Source organism: Aulonocara sp. 'chitande type north' Nkhata Bay, linkage group LG6 (assembly GCF_057382095.1).
Source record: "Aulonocara sp. 'chitande type north' Nkhata Bay isolate Kocher_YH1m ecotype deep benthic linkage group LG6, A_spYH_male_GT1.1, whole genome shotgun sequence".
NCBI classification, from domain to species: domain Eukaryota; kingdom Metazoa; phylum Chordata; class Actinopteri; order Cichliformes; family Cichlidae; genus Aulonocara; species Aulonocara sp. 'chitande type north' Nkhata Bay.
The window spans coordinates 25,120,464-25,138,992 of NC_141349.1; the positions used below are offsets into that span (position 1 = coordinate 25,120,464).

Below are 18,529 nucleotides of genomic sequence, written 5' to 3' on the forward strand. Positions count from 1 at the left end.
ATCTTCCTCTCAAATGTCTGAAAAAAAATTCCATTCGCTTTCCATCAACGTGTTCGGTAGGGCTTTGGTTCCCTACCAGTGTAACGCCAAACTGGGTGGTGCTTGGTGGCTTTCCCCATCAGAAGTTCCAGGTGTCTGATTATATAGAATGAGTCCTGTGAGATCCAAGAGTGTAGGAGAGGGGTGTTAAACCAAACAAACACCCACTGCATCATCTGGCCAAATCAAAATAAAGGCAACAACATGAAAGGACAAACACGTGCACAAAAAAAAAAAGTTGGACTGTAGATGATAGCAGAAAAAGTGGCTGAGCTGGCTGTTAGCTCCTGTGCCATGAGGGCCAAGATTTTGGCTGTGCCACCCTTTTAAAAAAAAAAAAAAATACATTCAGAGGGACTTCTCATGGATCACAAAAGCATGAACACATTTATCTCCTTACAATTGTAAACTAGGCATAGTTTATATTTAAAATCTGTTTTACAATGCCATGTAAGAAAAAAAAAAAAGTACATCCCCACTGTATTTTCAAATTTACACAGATCTATTTACAGATTTTTCTTCTGTGCATGTGTGCAGATGTTGGCAGATGTGTGTGTGTGATTTTGTTCTAAGTCTACATACAGAAAATAAAACCTGTACATCCAAACTTCTGTAGTGGATTGAGGCATCAATGAAAGGTTGTTCAGGAGAAAAAAAACATTACACTGCTCATGCACAGCACTATCCAGTCAAGAAAATTTAATCCAGCAAGACTTTTTTTTTTTCTTTACAGTACTAAAAGTCTGTAGCAGAGAAACACACACGGTCCAACTGGCTGCCGAAGGAATTAAACGGTAATGTAGTGTAGAAGCAGTCAGCAGGCTTTCCTTTCCTTACATTTTACCCTGGAAAATCCACCTGATTACAGCAGCTGTTCGATCCTTTACAACTTTAAGGAAATTTGTGGGGGGAAAAAATAATGTGTTTAAAGGGCATGGAAGACTGGAGGCATGGGTGGATTTTTTTTTCTTCATTTTTTAAGGGTGGGAGGGCTTAATACTGAAATACACATATTGGGTAGGTGGGAGTAAAGACTCGGCAGGCAACGGGGTGCTGTGCATATTGGCAAATGCAGCGCTACTGGTGTTGACTTAGTAGCAAACAAACTGGTAATAAAAGAAGGCTCAGACTGCCATGGTGGATGGGGTGTTTGTTTTCTGTGTAACAAAAGGCAGTGGTGGAGGAGCTGACACTGTGATGAAGGGTTTTTGGATCCTCACACCTGGCTTCAGTTGCTTAGGAGCAGCTCTGTCGCCGTTTCCACGTCCCAGGATTTTGAAGACAAGGCCGCTATTACTGCATTCTGTATAAAAGGAGGAAGAAAAGTTGAAAAATGATTCTCATCTGAGAATTCGCAGATCTCACAAAGGCTGCAGAGAACAAGAACCACCAACTGCAGCTGGAGTCCATCCACGAGACAAGAAACCCACTGGAGAGAGCTAAATATACTGTTTGTTTGTCTTTAAGTACTGCGGTAATGTAAATGTTTGCATAAGCTTACTGCATAATAATAAATTCAAGAATGCATGCTCACGAACACAAATGAATACTTGTGTGTGTGTTTTGTGTAATCCATCTTGCAAGGCCAAGATTTACAAGGCTTCAGCCATTTTGAGAAAGTTATTTATACACTAGAGACTATTCTGAACTATAAAGTAAAGAAAAAAGATCCACAGACATAAAAAGGAAGGAATCTACATACTATCTACTACAACTACAATCTACTACTTAAAGCCTTAATTCTGGCAGGTAAGAAGGCCATCAGGAGGAAATGGTTGAGCCCCCAACATTAAACCATATGCACTGCTGAAGGACTTTACAGAGTGAAACCCCCCCCCCCCAAAAAAAAAAAACCTATGAGTTGAGAATTAAGGCCGTCAATACCTTTGACAAAAATGTAAATAAACTATGTAAAGATAAGTTATAACCTGATGTTTCCAGCTTATCAGCACTGTATATCATGCCCCATTCATTTCTTACTTCTGCACCTGTAAAACGTTCTGGTTTAAATAAAGACTATTAAAAAATACTAATGATAATAAAATTCTGGCTACCGCCAATGCTACCCAATAGCCTCCTACCAGACACATCTATGCTATCAATTTTAAAATCCTATGTTGCCTTGTTCTCAACTTATCGCATTCACTAGATTTTCAGAAAACTTGACCTCTGACTTTAACATTGAGGTCTCTGAGATTCAAACTTCTCCAAGATTTTTAGGGGACATGCTGCCTCATCCTCGAGTTATCGCATTCACAAATTTAGGTATTCACCTTGTCTGCCCGGCTGCCCCGCAGGGTGATGTCAATATTCCGTCAGCCTTTTACAGCTGAGGGGTAAAAATCATTTTAAAAATTATTACATCACCATCCAACTTCAAATCACCCCCCTCCAAAAAAATTACATTATACACATATATTATTGTGTATAATGACCGTATTGAATATAATGCCAGCAACAAACCAGAACACCAATTAATCTCATGCAGCGGTTGATCCAGTTCACAGGTTACTGTAATGTGTAGGCGATCATTGTGTGCCAGTTGGTTTAAATCTGACCAAAACTGCAGCAAGAGTAGTGATTCTTGTGAATTGTAATCGAACAGATGCATGACAGATGGCTCGTCATGGTATGAGTTTGTCCAGCATTCAGCTGAACAAACTAAAAAGTTGACACGCCGCATCTCACTGTTCATTACCAAATATTTCGTTTTTATCATTGGGTAAAAACATGGCGCCAGAGATGGAACAAGTCTTCAGGGAAGTGAATAGAGGGTGTGGGAGGGTAAAACTTCAAAGAATTTGAGCATTTCATTAGCAGATGAGAAAAGAAAAAGGTAGAAGGGCTCAATCTGAGCAGCTCACGTGTCTTATTAGGAAAGAATGAAGCAACAGCTTTCAAAACAAAAGCACTTCTCTTTGTTTCACAAGCACAAAATGCTGTTGAAAGAAGATGTGATGCAACAGTGATGAGCATCGCTCTTTCTAAATGTCTCTAAAGCATGTTGCTGCCATCAAGCTGAAAATAAGCATGTTTCTTAAAATATGATGTTATTATGTTAAATATAAGCTCAGTTTCCCAGACAGCGATTAAGCCTAGTCTTAGACTAAAAATTATTTTATCATTATTTACTTTTTTAATGGAGAGCTTCAGTGAATTTTTCCCTTGCTCTAAAACAAGGGACGATTAATGTTTGGGAAACTGGCTGATAGAGTGTAACTAAATTTTACCGATAAATGTGAGGGCACAACAAAAACAAAGGGGTTCTGACCTTATCGAAGCCCATGGCACAGAGTTTGTCTATTTTACGTGTATAGTCAGGACTGGAGACAGGAGCGCCCGCGTAGACGTGAGACCAAAGCCTCGCAGTCTGTTTGAACATTTCTGGGTTCTGCTTATACTGAGGATTCAGAAATACAGGTCTGTGAGCAACATCACAAAATGAACTAGCAAATATGGCAGATTTTATTTTAGACACAAGTTCACACCAGGTACCGAGACACGTACAGTTACCCAAATATAATTTGGTACTTTAATATCCGATTATAAGCAGACAAAATGCGAGTCGTGCATTAAGTCCTTCCCACCTGGTTTGCTACTACTGCATCCTGTGGATCGTCTGGTTCTGCTGCAGCGAGGAGAGCCTGTAGAGATAACAGCACTGTCCTCAAGGTCATAGCAGCTGCCCTGAGAGAGGGTGAGAGGGCAGGTTAAGTGAATGGAGCACACAGGCACACTGAGAACAGTTCAGATACTTTGCACTTACCACTGGTCTTTTAAAATGTCCAGGCATATTGCTCCGGTCACAGAACTGATATTAGGATGCCAGATCTTAGTGATGAAGCGCACCTAGGACATACAGATGAGGAAGCGTTATCTAGAGAAGAACGTGAGGTGACAGAAAGAAGAAATATTTACAGTTTCTTACAGATATGTCAGTATCCAGGCTACACTACAGTAGCTGTCATTTTACCATGTCCTGATGTATTGCAAGCCATTGCGAGGGAAATACTGCAAATTAATGAGCCAGCAGTTATAGTTTATGGCACCACTGCATTTTACATCTAAGTGACAAATTAACTTGATGTATTAAGCATTTAAATTACTGTATAAGCCAAACGCCGGTAGTTTAAACCCGTAAACTGTTACCTAACAGGTTATTTGGTGACATCATTTCAGGGAAAGATTGATTTCTTACCACCCCTGTGTTGAAGGTATGTTTACAAGATTCATTTGGTTACAGGAGGGAGACAATAAATGTTTATTTTCACTGTTATCAGTATTAGACTTTCTCTTTTGCTTTTAACATACAAGCTAATAGTGACCAGAAACCTGAAAAGGCTGTTTACAAGTCACGTTATGCTGTTCTCTGTTAGAGCACTAACACAAAAAGGTTTTGTTAATTGAAGCATAATAGCTGAATTTACCTCAAAACTCTGATGCTCATAAGAATTATAAATTGATTCCGGTCAAAGTGCCACATACTCGCTTCTCTTCATTGGCTCACTGTTAAATCCAGAAATGAATATAAAATCCTTCGACTCACATGCAAAATCTTGCATAATCAGGCCCCATGATATCCTAAAGACCTCATATTACTATACACTATACTTCGAATACATATCGTTCTTGGACTGCATACTTGTGGTTCCTAAAGCGTCTAAAAGTAGAATGGGAGGCAGAGGCTTCAGCTTTCACGCCCCTCTTCTGTGAACCAGCTCACATTTTGGATTTGGGAGGTAGACACCATCTTTACTTATAAAATTAGACTTAAAATTGTACATTTTGATAAAGCATATAGTCAGGGCTGGATCAGATAACCCTGAACCCTCCCTTTGTTATGCTGCTACAAGCTCTGACTGCTGCAGGGCTTCCCATGATGCACTGAATGTTTTGCTCATCATTTATCTCCTTACTCTACCTGTTTTTATTCACCACCACTGTATTTAATCATTAAGCTCTGGTTCGCTCTCCTTTAGTTTGCCTTTTGTCCTATTGGTCCCTCTTTTTTCGCTTTCCTCTCACCCCCAACTGGTTGTGGCAGACGGCTGCCCGCTCCCTGAGCCTGGTTCTGCAGGAGATTTCTTGTTGCTATATGGGAGTTTTTCCTTCCCACTGTTGCCAAGTGCTTGCTCACAGGGGATTGATGTTTCTATTATCGTAGAAACATGGGTGCTACATAATTAAAAGTGATTTGAACTGCAGCACTGGGAGCGGTTTTTAGAGTTGGGTACCATGCACAGGGTCACTTAGGCATGAGCAGTGGCAATTAGTGACAACCGATTTTACCAGCTATAACAAAAGTGTACATGTTTTCAAAATAACTGAACAAGGAAGAGAGGCAGAGGATGAAAGGCACTAAAGCAAATACCTTTGGCGGGTTAAAAGGATAGGTTTCTGGGATTTTTATTTCAAGCTGATATCTGCCACCTAGGAAAGAGAGAAAAGCAGACATGCGTTAGTATATCAGACCACATGACGAGTATCACATATCTTGGCCATCGTTTCCAATATTACAGTACCTTCATATGGTGTGTCTGGAGGCCCTGCTATCTCACCCCTCAGCTCTGTGAAGTTCTCGTCCACCAAATCTACTTTAATCTGGTTTTTACTCGTCTGTAGGTTGGAACAAATGCAAAAAAGAAAGAAAGAAAGAAAAAGGAGTTACCCAGCTCATGTCTTCACGTGTTCACATCAAATTGAAAACAAGAAGTCCCTGGCAAGATGGTTGCTAGAAAAGGCACGGCTAGTGTCATTTTGTGTTAACATTAAAAACCAATTTGAGCCCCATTCCCAGAGGAAACACTAGGACAATTCAGGTTAGCACCAAAGTTACAAAACTATAAAACAGCATTAACAGGAGTTGGGCAGGAGGTGATATGACAGCATACACCTTTTAAATAAACGCAGTGTATTCAGACTGTTAACAAACAGCTGATTAACGCCTGATAAGTTTGTTGAACGTTGCAGCAAAACATCACGGCTGCTAATGCTAACTGTGGATACATGTCAAAATAGCGTTAGCAAGCCTTGCTAACTGCCGCTAACTCATTTACTTTGCTAAACAGCTGCGGTTCCCTGCCTGAGGCGCTAACAGGCCACACACTCTAGGTTTACTTGACTTGTGTAATTAAAACAAAGGTGTGCGACGTTGTTTGTTAGGCATTCAGGGCCTGTCAGCTGAGAGAGCCGAATCCCCGGTGTTTCCTGAACACACCCACCTGACATAACAAGGGAGGTTCGCCTGGACGCTGATTTGAAGCTAAAGCTAGCTAAAGTTCTCCTATTTGGGCCTGACCTGCTGCAACAGAGGACCCAAACCTGACTAGGGTAAATCTATTTGGTCACAATAACGGCTGCCGGTAGCGTATATTTTAACAGAGCTGACACAATTTTAAAGAAAGAGCTGAGTAGAAGTGAAAATAAGCCGGTAGCGTTACCGCACCTCTTCGCTTTTGAGAACTTCTTTGAACTCCCGTTTGATCCTTTGGACCGCAATGTTGGCCATGGCTGTGTCTGCTGAGCTGCTGCCGCCGCTGCTGCCTTCAAGCTACACCCGTGGCCCGTCTCCCTGTGTTGTTTGTTTGTTTGTGTGTGTGTGTGAGGGGGGGGGAGGCCGCCTGTTCGGTGCTTTCCACACTTACGGAGCTCCTTTCACTTTCACCGTATATAGCGCTTCTTTCCAGCACAGCGAGAGTTCGCAGTTCGCCTGCCTGCGCTCAGCGTCAGTCCGTCCAGAACATACACACACACAGAGAGAGCAGCTGCATGGAGCACACACTAGAACTTTCATTAATGAGCTCTGGTGACAGTCAACCTGGGTTGATGCTCTTTTGTAACTTCCCTTCAGGGCATTTCTGTCATGGTTTCCATCTGATTGTGAGGGATGTTCTTACTGGAATGGGAACTCTTTCTTACTCACATTTTATCTACATGGTGGTCAGTATCTCTATGTGTGTGTGTGTGTGTGTGTGTGTGTGTGTGTATGTATGTGTGTGTGTGTGTGTGTGTGTGTGTGTGTATGTATATATATATATATATCTATAGATATAGATCTATAGATATAGATATAGATATATATGTGTGTGTGTGTGTGTAATGTTCTGCATATATGTTAAAAGCCATATATGCTATTAACAGACACATTGCAGCTTCTGTCACTCCCTAAGTATCTTGTGATAACTGGCGCAGGCAGCTGTCTATGTAGAGTGCACACACTCTTCATCTACAGTTCTTCAGCTTAAACTTAAAACTTTTCAGCTGCATTCACACCTTTGTGGTTTGTAACATGAATGGCATTTCAGTGGCTTTCAACTCTTGGAGGTGCAGAAGAGAGCGGATGGAGGGGGTGGGGGCATGTTATGAGGGGGGATTTGAAGGATGCAAGAGTGAAGGGGAGGTTTATAAGATGATATGATGTATGGTTTGGAGATGTCAAAACTGACAAAAAGACAGAAGGCTGAGCAGGAGGTGACAGAGCTGAAGATTCTCAAGTTTTCCTTGGGATTGACCAGCATGGACAGGAATAGAAATCAGTACATTAGAGGGACAGCTCAGGTTGAGCAGTTTGGAGATAAAGTTGTAGAGACGAGGCTGAGATGGTATGGGCATGTACAGAGGAGGAAAGGAGATATATTGGGCAAAGGATGTTGAAAATGGAGCTGCCAGGCAGTAGGGAAAAGAAGGCCCGCAGAGGAGGTTAATGGATGTAATGGAGGAGGACATGCAGAAGGTTTGTGTGACAGAGATGGATACTAGGGACAGGGTGAGATGGAGGCGGATGATCCATTGTGGCGAACCCTAAAGGGACCAGATGAAAGAAAAGGAGTTGCTTCCATCTCTTACAGATGCATCTTTATAGTCACTAGAATAAACTTTTGTTTCATTCACAGAAGTGAATGTATTCCAGGTTGGTAACAGATGAAAGTAAGGTAAAGAACCTCTCATATTTTTTTTTTATATTGATAATAATATTAATAATAACCTCCACATATATTATTATATTCAATGAGGGGGGGGGTTAATGGTGTGTGTAACTGAGCTTGTAATGTTTCTAAAACTTGGAAAATACAACAGGTTGGTGCTTCTCTGGCTCTTATTTCTAAGTATTGGTGTCTTATAAGCTTATTTGGGAATGGTGATAGATTAACTTCCACTCCCACAGTGACAAAAATAAAACCAATAAGTTATATAATAAATAAATAAATAAAAGCCCAGATTCAAAGTTAAAGTATGTGTTGTGCTGCAGAAAGGTATCTCTTTGTTTTCCTTATTTAAAAGAATAGCATTTATATAGTAGCATAAAAATTAAATACTTTAACTAATGAAAACTTTAAGTAATGAAAAGTATTCAAGTCGAATCCACCACCATGTATTTGATTACACAACTGCACAGATGTTGTAGGTTCATGGGCCTCTGTAAGCTGACAGGCAACTGGACTGTTTGTTTACTATCCAGAAAAAGTGATCGTTGCTTGTTGTGATTGGCTCAAAGGGCCCGCCCATCAGACTTTCAGACCAATAAGCAAGACAGCTGTTTGGCTGAACACAGAGCAGAGCCATCGGGGAGCCGCCCCACTCCCGAGGTCCCGGATGAAGAATAGCCGCTGGCTCACGTGTATTAAACAAAACACAGACGGTGGTTTGATGTGTTTGCAGTTTGATGGTCTCTGTGTAGAGCAGCGGTGCAGCTCGGGCCCCTGAGAGACAGTGATCGTTTTATTAACATCACGCCGCTCCAGTAAGTCGCTGTTTTTTGCTCTCATGTCTTTGTTCAGTTAATAACAATCTAAAGACAAGGGGGTGGGGGGTGGAATGGGTGTGAGTTTCCTCTGGCTTGGCTGGCGGGGTTAGCAAGAAGCTAGTGTAAACGTTAGGCTAAATCACGTAATTTTAAAACTACAGGGAAGTAACCGTAGATGTCTTTAACCTCGTTTTAGCTGACTTCCGCAAAAGTGCAGGCAGTCACCCGTGGATCATACTGCAACCTTTGTATGTCTGATGTTAAACCTCCTGCAGTCTTAATCGGAAAGCCGCGCAGTGACAGATTACGGTCTTCGGCTTTAGCTGTGTTGATTCAGGTTGTTTGTGGTGTTGTTGCACTACGTTGCTTCACATATTTGTGTTGTTTAGTTTACTGTCATTGACGACAGTGGGGTGGAGGAAAAAAGCTAGCTATAAGCCAATAGAAATTTAACAGCACCACCAAATGAAACCTTTAGAATGGCCATAAAGTTCACCCAACAGCCCTCTAGTTTATTACACAATCTTTCGCTGAAGGCTGTGAGGTTTAGCCAGGTGTGCATCACTGGCCGCTGGGTGTAGTCAGTCTTAGGTAAACATGTTTGGCTTTTTATTTTTTTTATTTTGTTTCTTTGTGGTGTAGACAGATAATTCGGATGTCTATTGTGTGCTGGTGGATGCATGGCAAGAAACATGAAAATAAAATAAGTGGTTGAAAATATCCTAATCACAAAACAGCGGCCAACATATGTTGGCCGCTGTTTTGTTTTTTTGTTTTGTTTTTAAATGATAACAAGATATAATCTTGAAAGAAATGTCAGCCAGTAAAATCAGCCAATCCCATCACAGGTATTCAGTGCATTTAGGCGTGCAGATAAGGTCGAGAAGAACTCCTGAGGTTCATAGTTTGTAAAAGAATGTGGAAGAAAGGGGATTTAAGTGACTTTAAACACAGCGTGAAAGTTGGTGCCAGATGGGCTGTGTTTCAGTAACTGCTGGGTCCTATTCCAGGATGAGGTCTAATTTAAATGGTAAATGGTAAATGGCCTGTATGTATTTCTGTTCGCTTTTACTAGTCCCTAAGGACCCCAAAGCACTTTACATATCCAGTCATCCACCCATTCACACACTGGTGAAGCTACATTGTAGCCACAGCCACCCTGGGGCGCACCGACAGAGGCGAGGCTGCCGGACACTGGCGCCACCGGGCCCTCTGACCACCACCAGCAGGCAACGGGTGAAGTGTCTTGCCCAAGGACACAACGAGACTGTCTGAGCCGGGGCTCGAACCGGCAACCTTCCGATTACAAGGCGAACTCCCAACTCTTGAGCCACGATCGCCCACAGGGGCTGAGTTTGTTAATCCTGAGTTGAGGGGAAACTCTGGGTTTTCTGTTCCAGAGAGAGCATTAAATTGAACTCTGAGCCAGTGTCCAAGGGGTAACACTGTGTGAACCCAACCTGCTCACTGGCCAGTTTACTTCAACAAACTGAGATTCTATCAGAGCTCATAGCAGCGCAAATCCATTTGCAGAAGCCTCAGTTAGTTTATAGTTTGCAGTTTTTTATACTTAATATGAGCTCTTTTATAATCAACCAATACTCAGTGTAAAGATGTATCCAGCAATTACACTGTAGATTTATTATCAGTGCAAAAAATAAACTCTGTGCTCTCTGTTATAACCTCTGTGACTCTGTGGGCAGTAATTGAGCTGCCACATTGAACCTTGAAGCAAATGGGCTACAGCAGCAGAAGACCACACCTGGTGCTACTCATGTTAGAAATAGGAAGGTTACCGTTCACATGGGCTCATTAAAATTGACAACAGAAGATTGGAAAAATGTTGTCTGGTCTGACCAGTCTCAATTTGTGCAGTGACATTTAGATGATAGAGTTAGAATTTGGCGTAAACAGCCTGAAAGTATGGATTTTCAGGTTTCATATAAGATGATGGTTCAGCGGCCTGAATTGTTGAGGCTGTTGGTAATGTAATGGGCCCAACAAAGTACTGGCAAGGTGTACCCAAGAAAGTGGAAATGAATGTATTTCAGTATCGTTATGAGCTTTAGAAGTTCATCTGGGGTTTGTTATGGGTTTGATAACCACGATTAGACACCTGTAGCAGACATCTGTGTGTTTGTGGTTGTTTTGTTTTTGGGGGGGTGTTTTTTGAACCATTGTCAGTGTGTGTTTCACCTCCATCATTGTCAGCATTAACCAGCTTGATCTTACTCCATCAATGCTTTATCCAAGCCCATCTTCCGTTGTCACTCATAATGACAGCAATCATCCAAGTTCTTGCTAGTATGAGCCACTTTATTAGCAGGTTCTAAGCTCATAGTTGGACTGCTAGTTTGTGTCATATGGATTCATCTTTTTTAAAAAAGTATGTTCATACAAAACATGCTAATACACTGAGAGTGCAGAAATCAGCTCTGAATGATCCAACATGGTGTTTCATAAAGGGCTTCATAGCGTGATAAAGGTGAAGGCTATTTTAAATAGAGGCTCAACATTCCACAGTTAAAGTTTATTTTCTCTTTCAAGGTTACTGCGATGAAACTGTGAGATTGGCGGAATATGGGGATTTGTTGGTATTCCCAGCAAAAGCTAGAAAACCGAAATTAACTTTTCACTGTTGCTGACATGCAGCAAAACGAAACGCCAGCACTCTATGCAGAGTCTCCTTACCTGAACAGTCTCCTCCCCCTAATCAGTGTGCGCTTGTAGAACAAGAGGGAGTGTTAGGTTTCTTTCAGTTGTTCATGTACGTCCTAGTTACATGCTGTACTTCTCTTCAGGTGGATACTGTCTGGTGAGGAATGGCGGAGGGAGGCTTTGACCCTTGTGAGTGCATCTGCACGCAGGAGTACGCAATGAGGCGCCTCATCAATTTGGTAAGCGACACAGCTTGGAGGTTTTCTAAATCGCCTCTAATTTAAGTTGAAGAGACGGCGTGTAGACATGTCAAAATATTCAAAGTATGTGGTGTGAAGTGATAACATCATCAGCTGAAGTTTAAAAGGAAACGAAGATCAACTTGCAAGTAAATTCAAGCCTTAAAGAGATGTGGGGAGAAGGAAATGCAAAGCTACATCCTGGTTCCTGCTCAGTGTTTGTCTTGACAGCCTGTCTGCTCTGCCATGCAAAGACAGTTTTATTGCCCTCAGGCTTGTATTGTGCTTGGAAATATACTTTGGCTCTTCTTATTTCAAAATATAACATTTGTTGTTGTGAGTTTCCCAGTTTCATGAAGGACACAGTTCATAGTTACTGTATGGCAGCTTACAGTTGACCTAATTTACATTTGGTGCACAGGTGTAGCCTACATGGCAGAGAGCTGGATACACACTGGGCCATCTGATTTGCTTACAGTGTTAAAGGATGTTGTTCAGATGTCTAAATAATTCTTCGTCATAGCTATAGTGTTTATCTCAGGAACCAGGTAGAGCTCAGATGGTGGCTTTGTAACACTACTCACCACAATATCTCTGCTGGTTAATGAATCAAAGTTAGTAGGCAGTGTCATTTCCTCCCAGTTTGAGGGCAAAGAGTAAATCATTTTGTTCTTCTGTAATTTTCTTCCAGCTGAGGCAATCTCAGTCCTACTGCACAGACACAGAGTGCCCTCAGGAACGTATGTATGAACTTCTCTCAGTGTAGCTCACATTTTGTAAGTGTTTGAACGCACGATAGGACTCAAATGTGTGTCTGAATAAGAAGTATTTTATTTTATTTTATTGTTTTTCTTCAGTGCCAGGTCCCAGTGGGTCAGTGGGCGGGGGAGGTGACCTGACCCTCCCCATGGTTCTGATGGGATGGGCGGTGTTAGCCCTGGTCCTGTTTTTGCTGCGCCCATCCAGTCTCAGGGGAACCCATCATTCTGGCAAGCCCAGTGGACCCCGCAACGTGAGTGCAGATCACACTCATTTTACATAACAAATATATCTGAAATGCAAAGACGTACAGTAATGTGCAAAAGTCTTGAACAGCCACTCATTTCTTTATATTTGCTAGGAAAATTAGAAAGGTGCAGCAGGTGCAGGACAAGACTTTGAGATGATGTTCATCTGCCGGAGACGTGTTTTTAGGCCTGACACTTCCTGACATGTTATCTTTTGCATTTTGTATAGATTCAACTAAAGAAATGGGGAAAATGTTTTTGCAAAAGACAAAGTGACAAAGGTCTTTGCTAGGTTACCTGTTATGTGTATGCACAAAACTAGTTAATGCCTTGCATTAACTACCTGCAAAGTCTGGCTTTTTGAAAACAAAATATAAAGACATGAGGTGTGGCTCAAGACTTTTGCACAGTACTGGAGTTTTGTTTGTTTTTTTCCCTTTTGCCTCCACCTGAACAGTCCAGATACCACGTGCACATTAAATAAAAAGGAAGGTGTTTTATCAGGGAAACATATTTCCTTGAATCTAATAATGCAACGTTTGATTGCTATGAATGAAAGAGAGCTATTATCACAGATGATTAAATAGAAAAGCCAATTTGGTTGTTAATACGCTGTATTCTGCTTCAGGAAATTCGTGGTAAAAATATTACTGAAAAAGGTTTTACATCTGGTGTGTACTGCAGAGTTAGTAGGGCTAACAGCTGCTGCATGAACTTATGTTTAAAAAAAACATAGACCAGTGTTTATGTAGCAATCAGCCTAAAAACACAGGACCTTTAGTCATTGCGATAAGAGACTTGGGGAAGCACGGAGGAAAATCTGCGTCATCTGAAATAAAAAAAGGTTTTGTTGTAATGAGGTCAGGGGATTAGACAAACCTGATACCTCTCTGACAAGGCACATGTCTTTTATAACAAAAGGCTGCAACATAAAACCAACCAAAATCTCAGAGTAAAACTAACATAAAGTCGCTTCCAAACAAGTTTTTCTGCCACTAAACATTTGATTTTTGAATTTCTCTCTGCCTGCTTTCCTGTCCTTTTCACTTCTGTCAATAAACATTACTAATAGTAATAATAAATGTAATTCTTGGGAATGTTGTTGTCATAGCTCTGTTGATTTTTATAACTGTGTGTATTATTTGAGTTTTAGACAAGTAACATTATTTCCCAATGCAAAAAACGCAGTTGCTGTATTTCAAAGCGGATAGGTTAATATTTGCAAAGATGACTAATTCTCTCCCTGAATAGAAACCAGGAACCTAATATTTATTCTGTGATGTCCTTCACAGACCAAACTGGAGCTTTATTTTAAGGACAACATATTATGACATTGTGGTTATTATGGTTTTGGGGGGTTCTGCTTCCCTTTTATGTGTATGTGACAAAAATCCGCAGAGTTGCAAAGCTCAACTCTAACAGCAAGACTTTCCTATAATCTAATTTTTTATTTTAAAAAGAGGAAAGAATAGCATTTCTGCTATACTTGAGTCTACAAAAAGTGACTATAATGAGCAGCTGCCTCACAAACATTTTTATTTACTATCTATAGCGTCTTGTCCCATCTCTAATGCTAAAATGTCTCAGCAGGTCTGCTAAATCTTCAAAGACTATGTGCTGATTTACAAGACTTGGTGGATTACTTTTGTTCTTGATGCCACTGTCGCCATTAGCTTTATATGGCTAATGAGAAACTGCAGAAACTTCAGACCTTATCTTTGAAATACTAGGAGGAGGGTGTGTGTGTCAGTGTGTTTGCATGTTGCCTTTTGTGTTGTGAAGTGTAGCCTCATCATAACCAACTGCTTTATTAGCAATACAGGAAATGTAAATGGTCAGGATCCAATAATGTGTTTTTAATTTTTATGATAGCAGGTTTACTTGTGACATGTGGGCATGTGCAGATCATCATTTCATTTAAAGCTACAGGTACAGAAACGGCTTATTTGAAGTGGGCTAAATTGAGGGGTATGTGGCCATGTCTGTTAGCTGAAACTTCAGCTCCAAACACTGCGAAGTTTTCCCCAAAGGATCGTGGTTCAAACCTTTGTAAGGGACACTTTTTAAGCCTTTAAAAATCAGTAAAATATTTATAGACATTTTTGGATTTGACTGGTAATTCCATGCTAGGAGTTTTTAAATCCCAGTGATCTTTGAAAATACATTCACAAAAAGCCACTTACAGCTGCTCCCTTATTTACAAGGATTTGCAACAGGTGCAGGAAAACAAAAAAACAAAATATAGCTAACTCTAAGAGTGGCCAAGTGTGGTACATTCTTAAAAAGAATAAATGCTCTGACAAGCCCAGCAATGCCAAAATACATGAAAGACCACAGATGAAGTAAAATGGATGATGACAGAAACTCTTCCTTGGCTAAGAAAAACAGCTTCACATCATCTAACCAAGTCAAGAGCACTCAAGTAGGTAGACTTGTCATCGTCTACAATGACCTTGGCAAAGATGTCTTCCAGAATGGAAATACAGAGGATTCAAAACTATGTGCAAACCACTGGTTACTCTGAAGGACAAGAAAGTCAGATTAGATTTTTGCAGACAACATCTAAAAGAGTTCTTTGGAAGATTAAACCCAGATTAACTTGTACCAGAATGATGGGAAAGGAAATGCTGCAAGCCTGCACACTATCTGTGAGGCAAAACCAAAAAAAAAGGTTAAAAACATTGTCTTTTTTCATGTATTTATACCCAAAATATTTATTTATTTATTTATTTATTTATTTATTTATTTATTTATTTCTGGGTTTGTTTTGTTTTTTGCAGAGTGATGGAAGAGAGCCCCCAGCACCACCTATCGACTAGCAGTGGAGCCAAACAAACAGCAAATGTACACCTCCTCTGACTGGAGTTGCACAGTAGCTGCAACCAGGACAGCACCATCTGTCTTTCTGTCAACATTCCCTCACATATCTTTTTCTTTCTTCTTCTGATGCTGCCACAGACTTGTCTTTGATTTCTTATTACTAGAGTCCAACTGATCAACGAGGCCAGCACAACTATGATATTTAAAGGGGACCTATTATAGCTCATGTCCAGCTCCAAAACTTATTTTACTCAATTACAATGGCATGATTTAGAGTTTGAAATGATCCTTTTTTAGGTTATACTTGTCCTGGTGCAGCTCCTTAGCTGGAGAGGTGTTAGCCCCTCCCTCTTTAAGTCAGCTTCATTCTTATTCGCTGCCATGCGCAGAATTTGAAATGAAGGTGGGTGTAGCTTCTATGCTTACAGTCAGAGCTACAAGCCTGATATCAATTAAGGATTACTGCTCTCACTGACATCACAAAGGAGGAAGAGTAGAAAAAACTGAGCAACTTTGACTGTATTTAGTATGAGCATCCACCCATGTAAAAGCATATATGTGACACACATGGGGAAAATGGTGAAAAGCAAAATATGTTCTCTTAAAAACAGTTGCATTTCTCAATTTAAAAGATTTTATCCAGAGGAATGTGATAATAGCTGAACACAATCACATAAAAAATATAAAACTTGGTACGACACATGGCTTTTCATAGCAGAAGTACACACTCAACTACCAAACAGCTGTGGCTTAAAAATATATATCAGTTGGATTTGCTTAAATGAGCAATCGCAGGCATCAGAGCTGGTCCCTGATCCCAGCTCTGATGCCTGCGGATCTGCAGAGACTCGGATGCAAATCTATGATGAAGGAATGTGTCACATAATCGGGGAAGAAGGGAGGGGGCAGTAGTAAAGAGTTCCTGTTGAATCGTTAATTTGTTTTTCCGGTGCTTGAAATAACAAAGGGTGGAGGGTCCTTCAGTCTCTCTCAAACATTCCACACTTCTTACTTTATGAAGATAAAACTCTATACGGTGCCAGTAACCATGACATTTTGTATCATGTTTTAGTTTCATATTTAACCCTGCAGAATTTTTTTGATAAGGTTATAGTCTCATTACAGTAACACAACATAGGATTCTTAATGCAGTGAGTAAGTCTAGTGTGTTTACATTCAGGCCTTGGTGAGATACTCATCTGACTCAAGCAGGTAGTCGGCTCTGCTATATTGACTGTAAGGCTGTCCCTTTAAATAAGGTGGTGCAGCAGCACGTTTGAAGGACAAAATTGAAGTTGATCTGTAAAATGTGAGCAAAATATTTGATGCACACACCAGAGAAAACTATTATTCACCTCCAGTAATACAGAGATGCTTAGCCTCATTTGACAAAATGAAACTATCTGCAGTTATATCATCATCGTATGTTAGGATGATTGTGTGTATTATTGTGCTTTAAAAGAAAGTTGTACTAGTACCCAAAATAATACATTATTAGCACTTTTTTGATTCCTTTTGGAGGTCTTGTGTACAGATTAAGCTTTCTAAAAGATGAACGCAATCAAAGTTTCTGCTTCACAACTTCAGTACCACGGTTTGTCAGTGGAAATTAATGAAACGTGCCAATGTGAGTTTTTAGTTTCGAATTATTTGTGTTGAAATGGCAATACTGAGGGGTCCTTTTATGATTTTCACTTTATTTGGGAATGATTTTTCATTTTCCACATTTTAATTGGGAACATTACCGATACTGGAGCCTTACCATAAATAAATATATAGCTCCCTCCTATTGTATTGACCCACACAAAGCAACAAAACCATTGAACCCACATGTTTTCAGAACCATCAGCTGAGTGAGTCTGTTTGTGTTTTGTGAACATCTGTATAGTGTGTGGTTATTAAAGTGTATATGAGCCTTGGGATATATCCCAGGGTGTCTGTGATACCAGAAATTACATGCATTAATCTTAAAATGGAAGAGTATTTGTTGAATGCATGGAGGGAGTTTTAAACACATCTGAATCTGGCTGCTCTTCATTATCAGCGAAAGTCCTCTGAATTATGTTGTACTATGGCTTTCTAGGGTTGTTCTGCGAGGTCACGGGGAAGAGCTGAAAGATTGAAAATGCTGGGTCAATTGTATGGTATCAATGGGGAAGCCATGAGACTATTGAGATGATTGGTGGCATCAAGTAGACCTCAATTTACACTGTTACTGTTTAAGAGTAAAAGGGCTTCAACTATGCACTTTTCCTACAACAAAACAGAAAATAAAAAGACTTATGTCTGAAGCTTGGCTGTGTTTTTGTGTGAAGCTGGCACATTTCCTTCTCATCAGATTTATAATTGATATATGCTTCCAGCCAGAGTAAGAATGTAACACTTACACTTTTAAACATTTGATTATCAGGTGTAGTTGGTGACTCTGAGTATTCAACAAAACCACTGATGGTCTTTCTGTTGTAGCATCAAAGCTACAACAGAATGGCTGAAAAAGAAAAGAATCAAGGTGTTGCAGTGACCCAGTCTAGACCTCAACCTGACTGAAATGCAGTGAAGGGACCTCAAGAGAGCTGTGCATAAACAAATGCCTGTAAAATCTCAGTGACTCAAGCTATACTGTAATAAACAGTGGGCCAAAATTTCTCAACAGTGATATGAGGGACTGATTAAATCATATAGAAAACCACTTCTTCCAGTTACTGCTGCTAAAAGTGATTCTTTAGTTTTTCACAGGACTGCATATTTGTATGTGTTTGTCATCCTTAAAGATTAGGCTCTCTCTAGTTAAGGTATTTTCAAAATAAATTTTAACAATGTTAACCGTAGCTCAGGGGGTTGGAAATCGCATCTGTAACCGGAAGGTCGCCGGTTTGATCCCTGGGCTCTCTGTCCTGGTCGTTGTGTCCTTGGGCAAGACACTTTACCCTACCGCCTACTGGTGTTGGCCAGAGGGGCCGATGGCGCGATATGGCAGCCTCGCTTCTGTCAGTCTGCCCCAGAGCAGCTGTGGCTACAACTGT

At 40.6% G+C, this 18,529-nt stretch overlaps 2 protein-coding genes across 3 annotated transcripts; one reads left to right on the forward strand and one right to left on the reverse strand.

Moving 5' to 3' along the window:
• Window positions 1-723: 723 nt before the first annotated feature.
• ube2kb (ubiquitin-conjugating enzyme E2Kb (UBC1 homolog, yeast)) lies at window positions 724-6,809 on the reverse strand. The gene is made up of 7 exons (XM_086295799.1): window positions 6,485-6,809; window positions 5,562-5,655; window positions 5,411-5,469; window positions 3,806-3,888; window positions 3,627-3,726; window positions 3,311-3,439; window positions 724-1,342 (listed from the first exon to the last, which is right to left on the reverse strand). The coding sequence occupies exons 1-7, from the start codon at window positions 6,545-6,547 to the stop codon at window positions 1,268-1,270; spliced, it is 603 nt and encodes a 200-aa protein (XP_086151925.1). The 5' UTR covers window positions 6,548-6,809; the 3' UTR covers window positions 724-1,267.
• smim14 (small integral membrane protein 14) lies at window positions 6,220-17,797 on the forward strand. 2 transcript variants are annotated; one of them, XM_086295802.1, is made up of 5 exons: window positions 6,220-6,369; window positions 11,584-11,679; window positions 12,371-12,419; window positions 12,537-12,691; window positions 15,467-17,797. In XM_086295802.1, exons 2-5 carry the CDS (start codon window positions 11,605-11,607, stop codon window positions 15,503-15,505), a joined length of 318 nt encoding a protein of 105 aa, XP_086151928.1. In that variant the 5' UTR covers window positions 6,220-6,369; window positions 11,584-11,604; the 3' UTR covers window positions 15,506-17,797. The 2 variants fall into 2 exon arrangements, with proteins under 2 accessions (XP_086151928.1, XP_086151927.1); XM_086295801.1 differs by lacking the exon at window positions 6,220-6,369 and adding an exon at window positions 8,622-8,779.
• The last annotated feature ends 732 nt before the right edge of the window (window positions 17,798-18,529 follow it).

Excerpts from the sequence above, each read along its gene's own strand:
- ube2kb (XM_086295799.1), bottom strand. The coding sequence starts at position 6,547 with ATGGCCAACATTGCGGTCCAAAGGATCAAACGGGAGTTCAAAGAAGTT. Across the intron at positions 3,889-5,410 it reads ATCCTTTTAACCCGCCAAAG|GTGCGCTTCATCACTAAGAT; the intron begins GTATTTGCTTTA and ends TGTATGTCCTAG. Across the intron at positions 3,440-3,626 it reads ATGCAGTAGTAGCAAACCAG|TATAAGCAGAACCCAGAAAT; the intron begins GTGGGAAGGACT and ends CTGAATCCTCAG.
- smim14 (XM_086295802.1), top strand. The coding sequence starts at position 11,605 with ATGGCGGAGGGAGGCTTTGACCCTTGTGAGTGCATCTGCACGCAGGAG. Across the intron at positions 11,680-12,370 it reads TGAGGCGCCTCATCAATTTG|CTGAGGCAATCTCAGTCCTA; the intron begins GTAAGCGACACA and ends ATTTTCTTCCAG. Across the intron at positions 12,420-12,536 it reads CACAGAGTGCCCTCAGGAAC|TGCCAGGTCCCAGTGGGTCA; the intron begins GTATGTATGAAC and ends GTTTTTCTTCAG.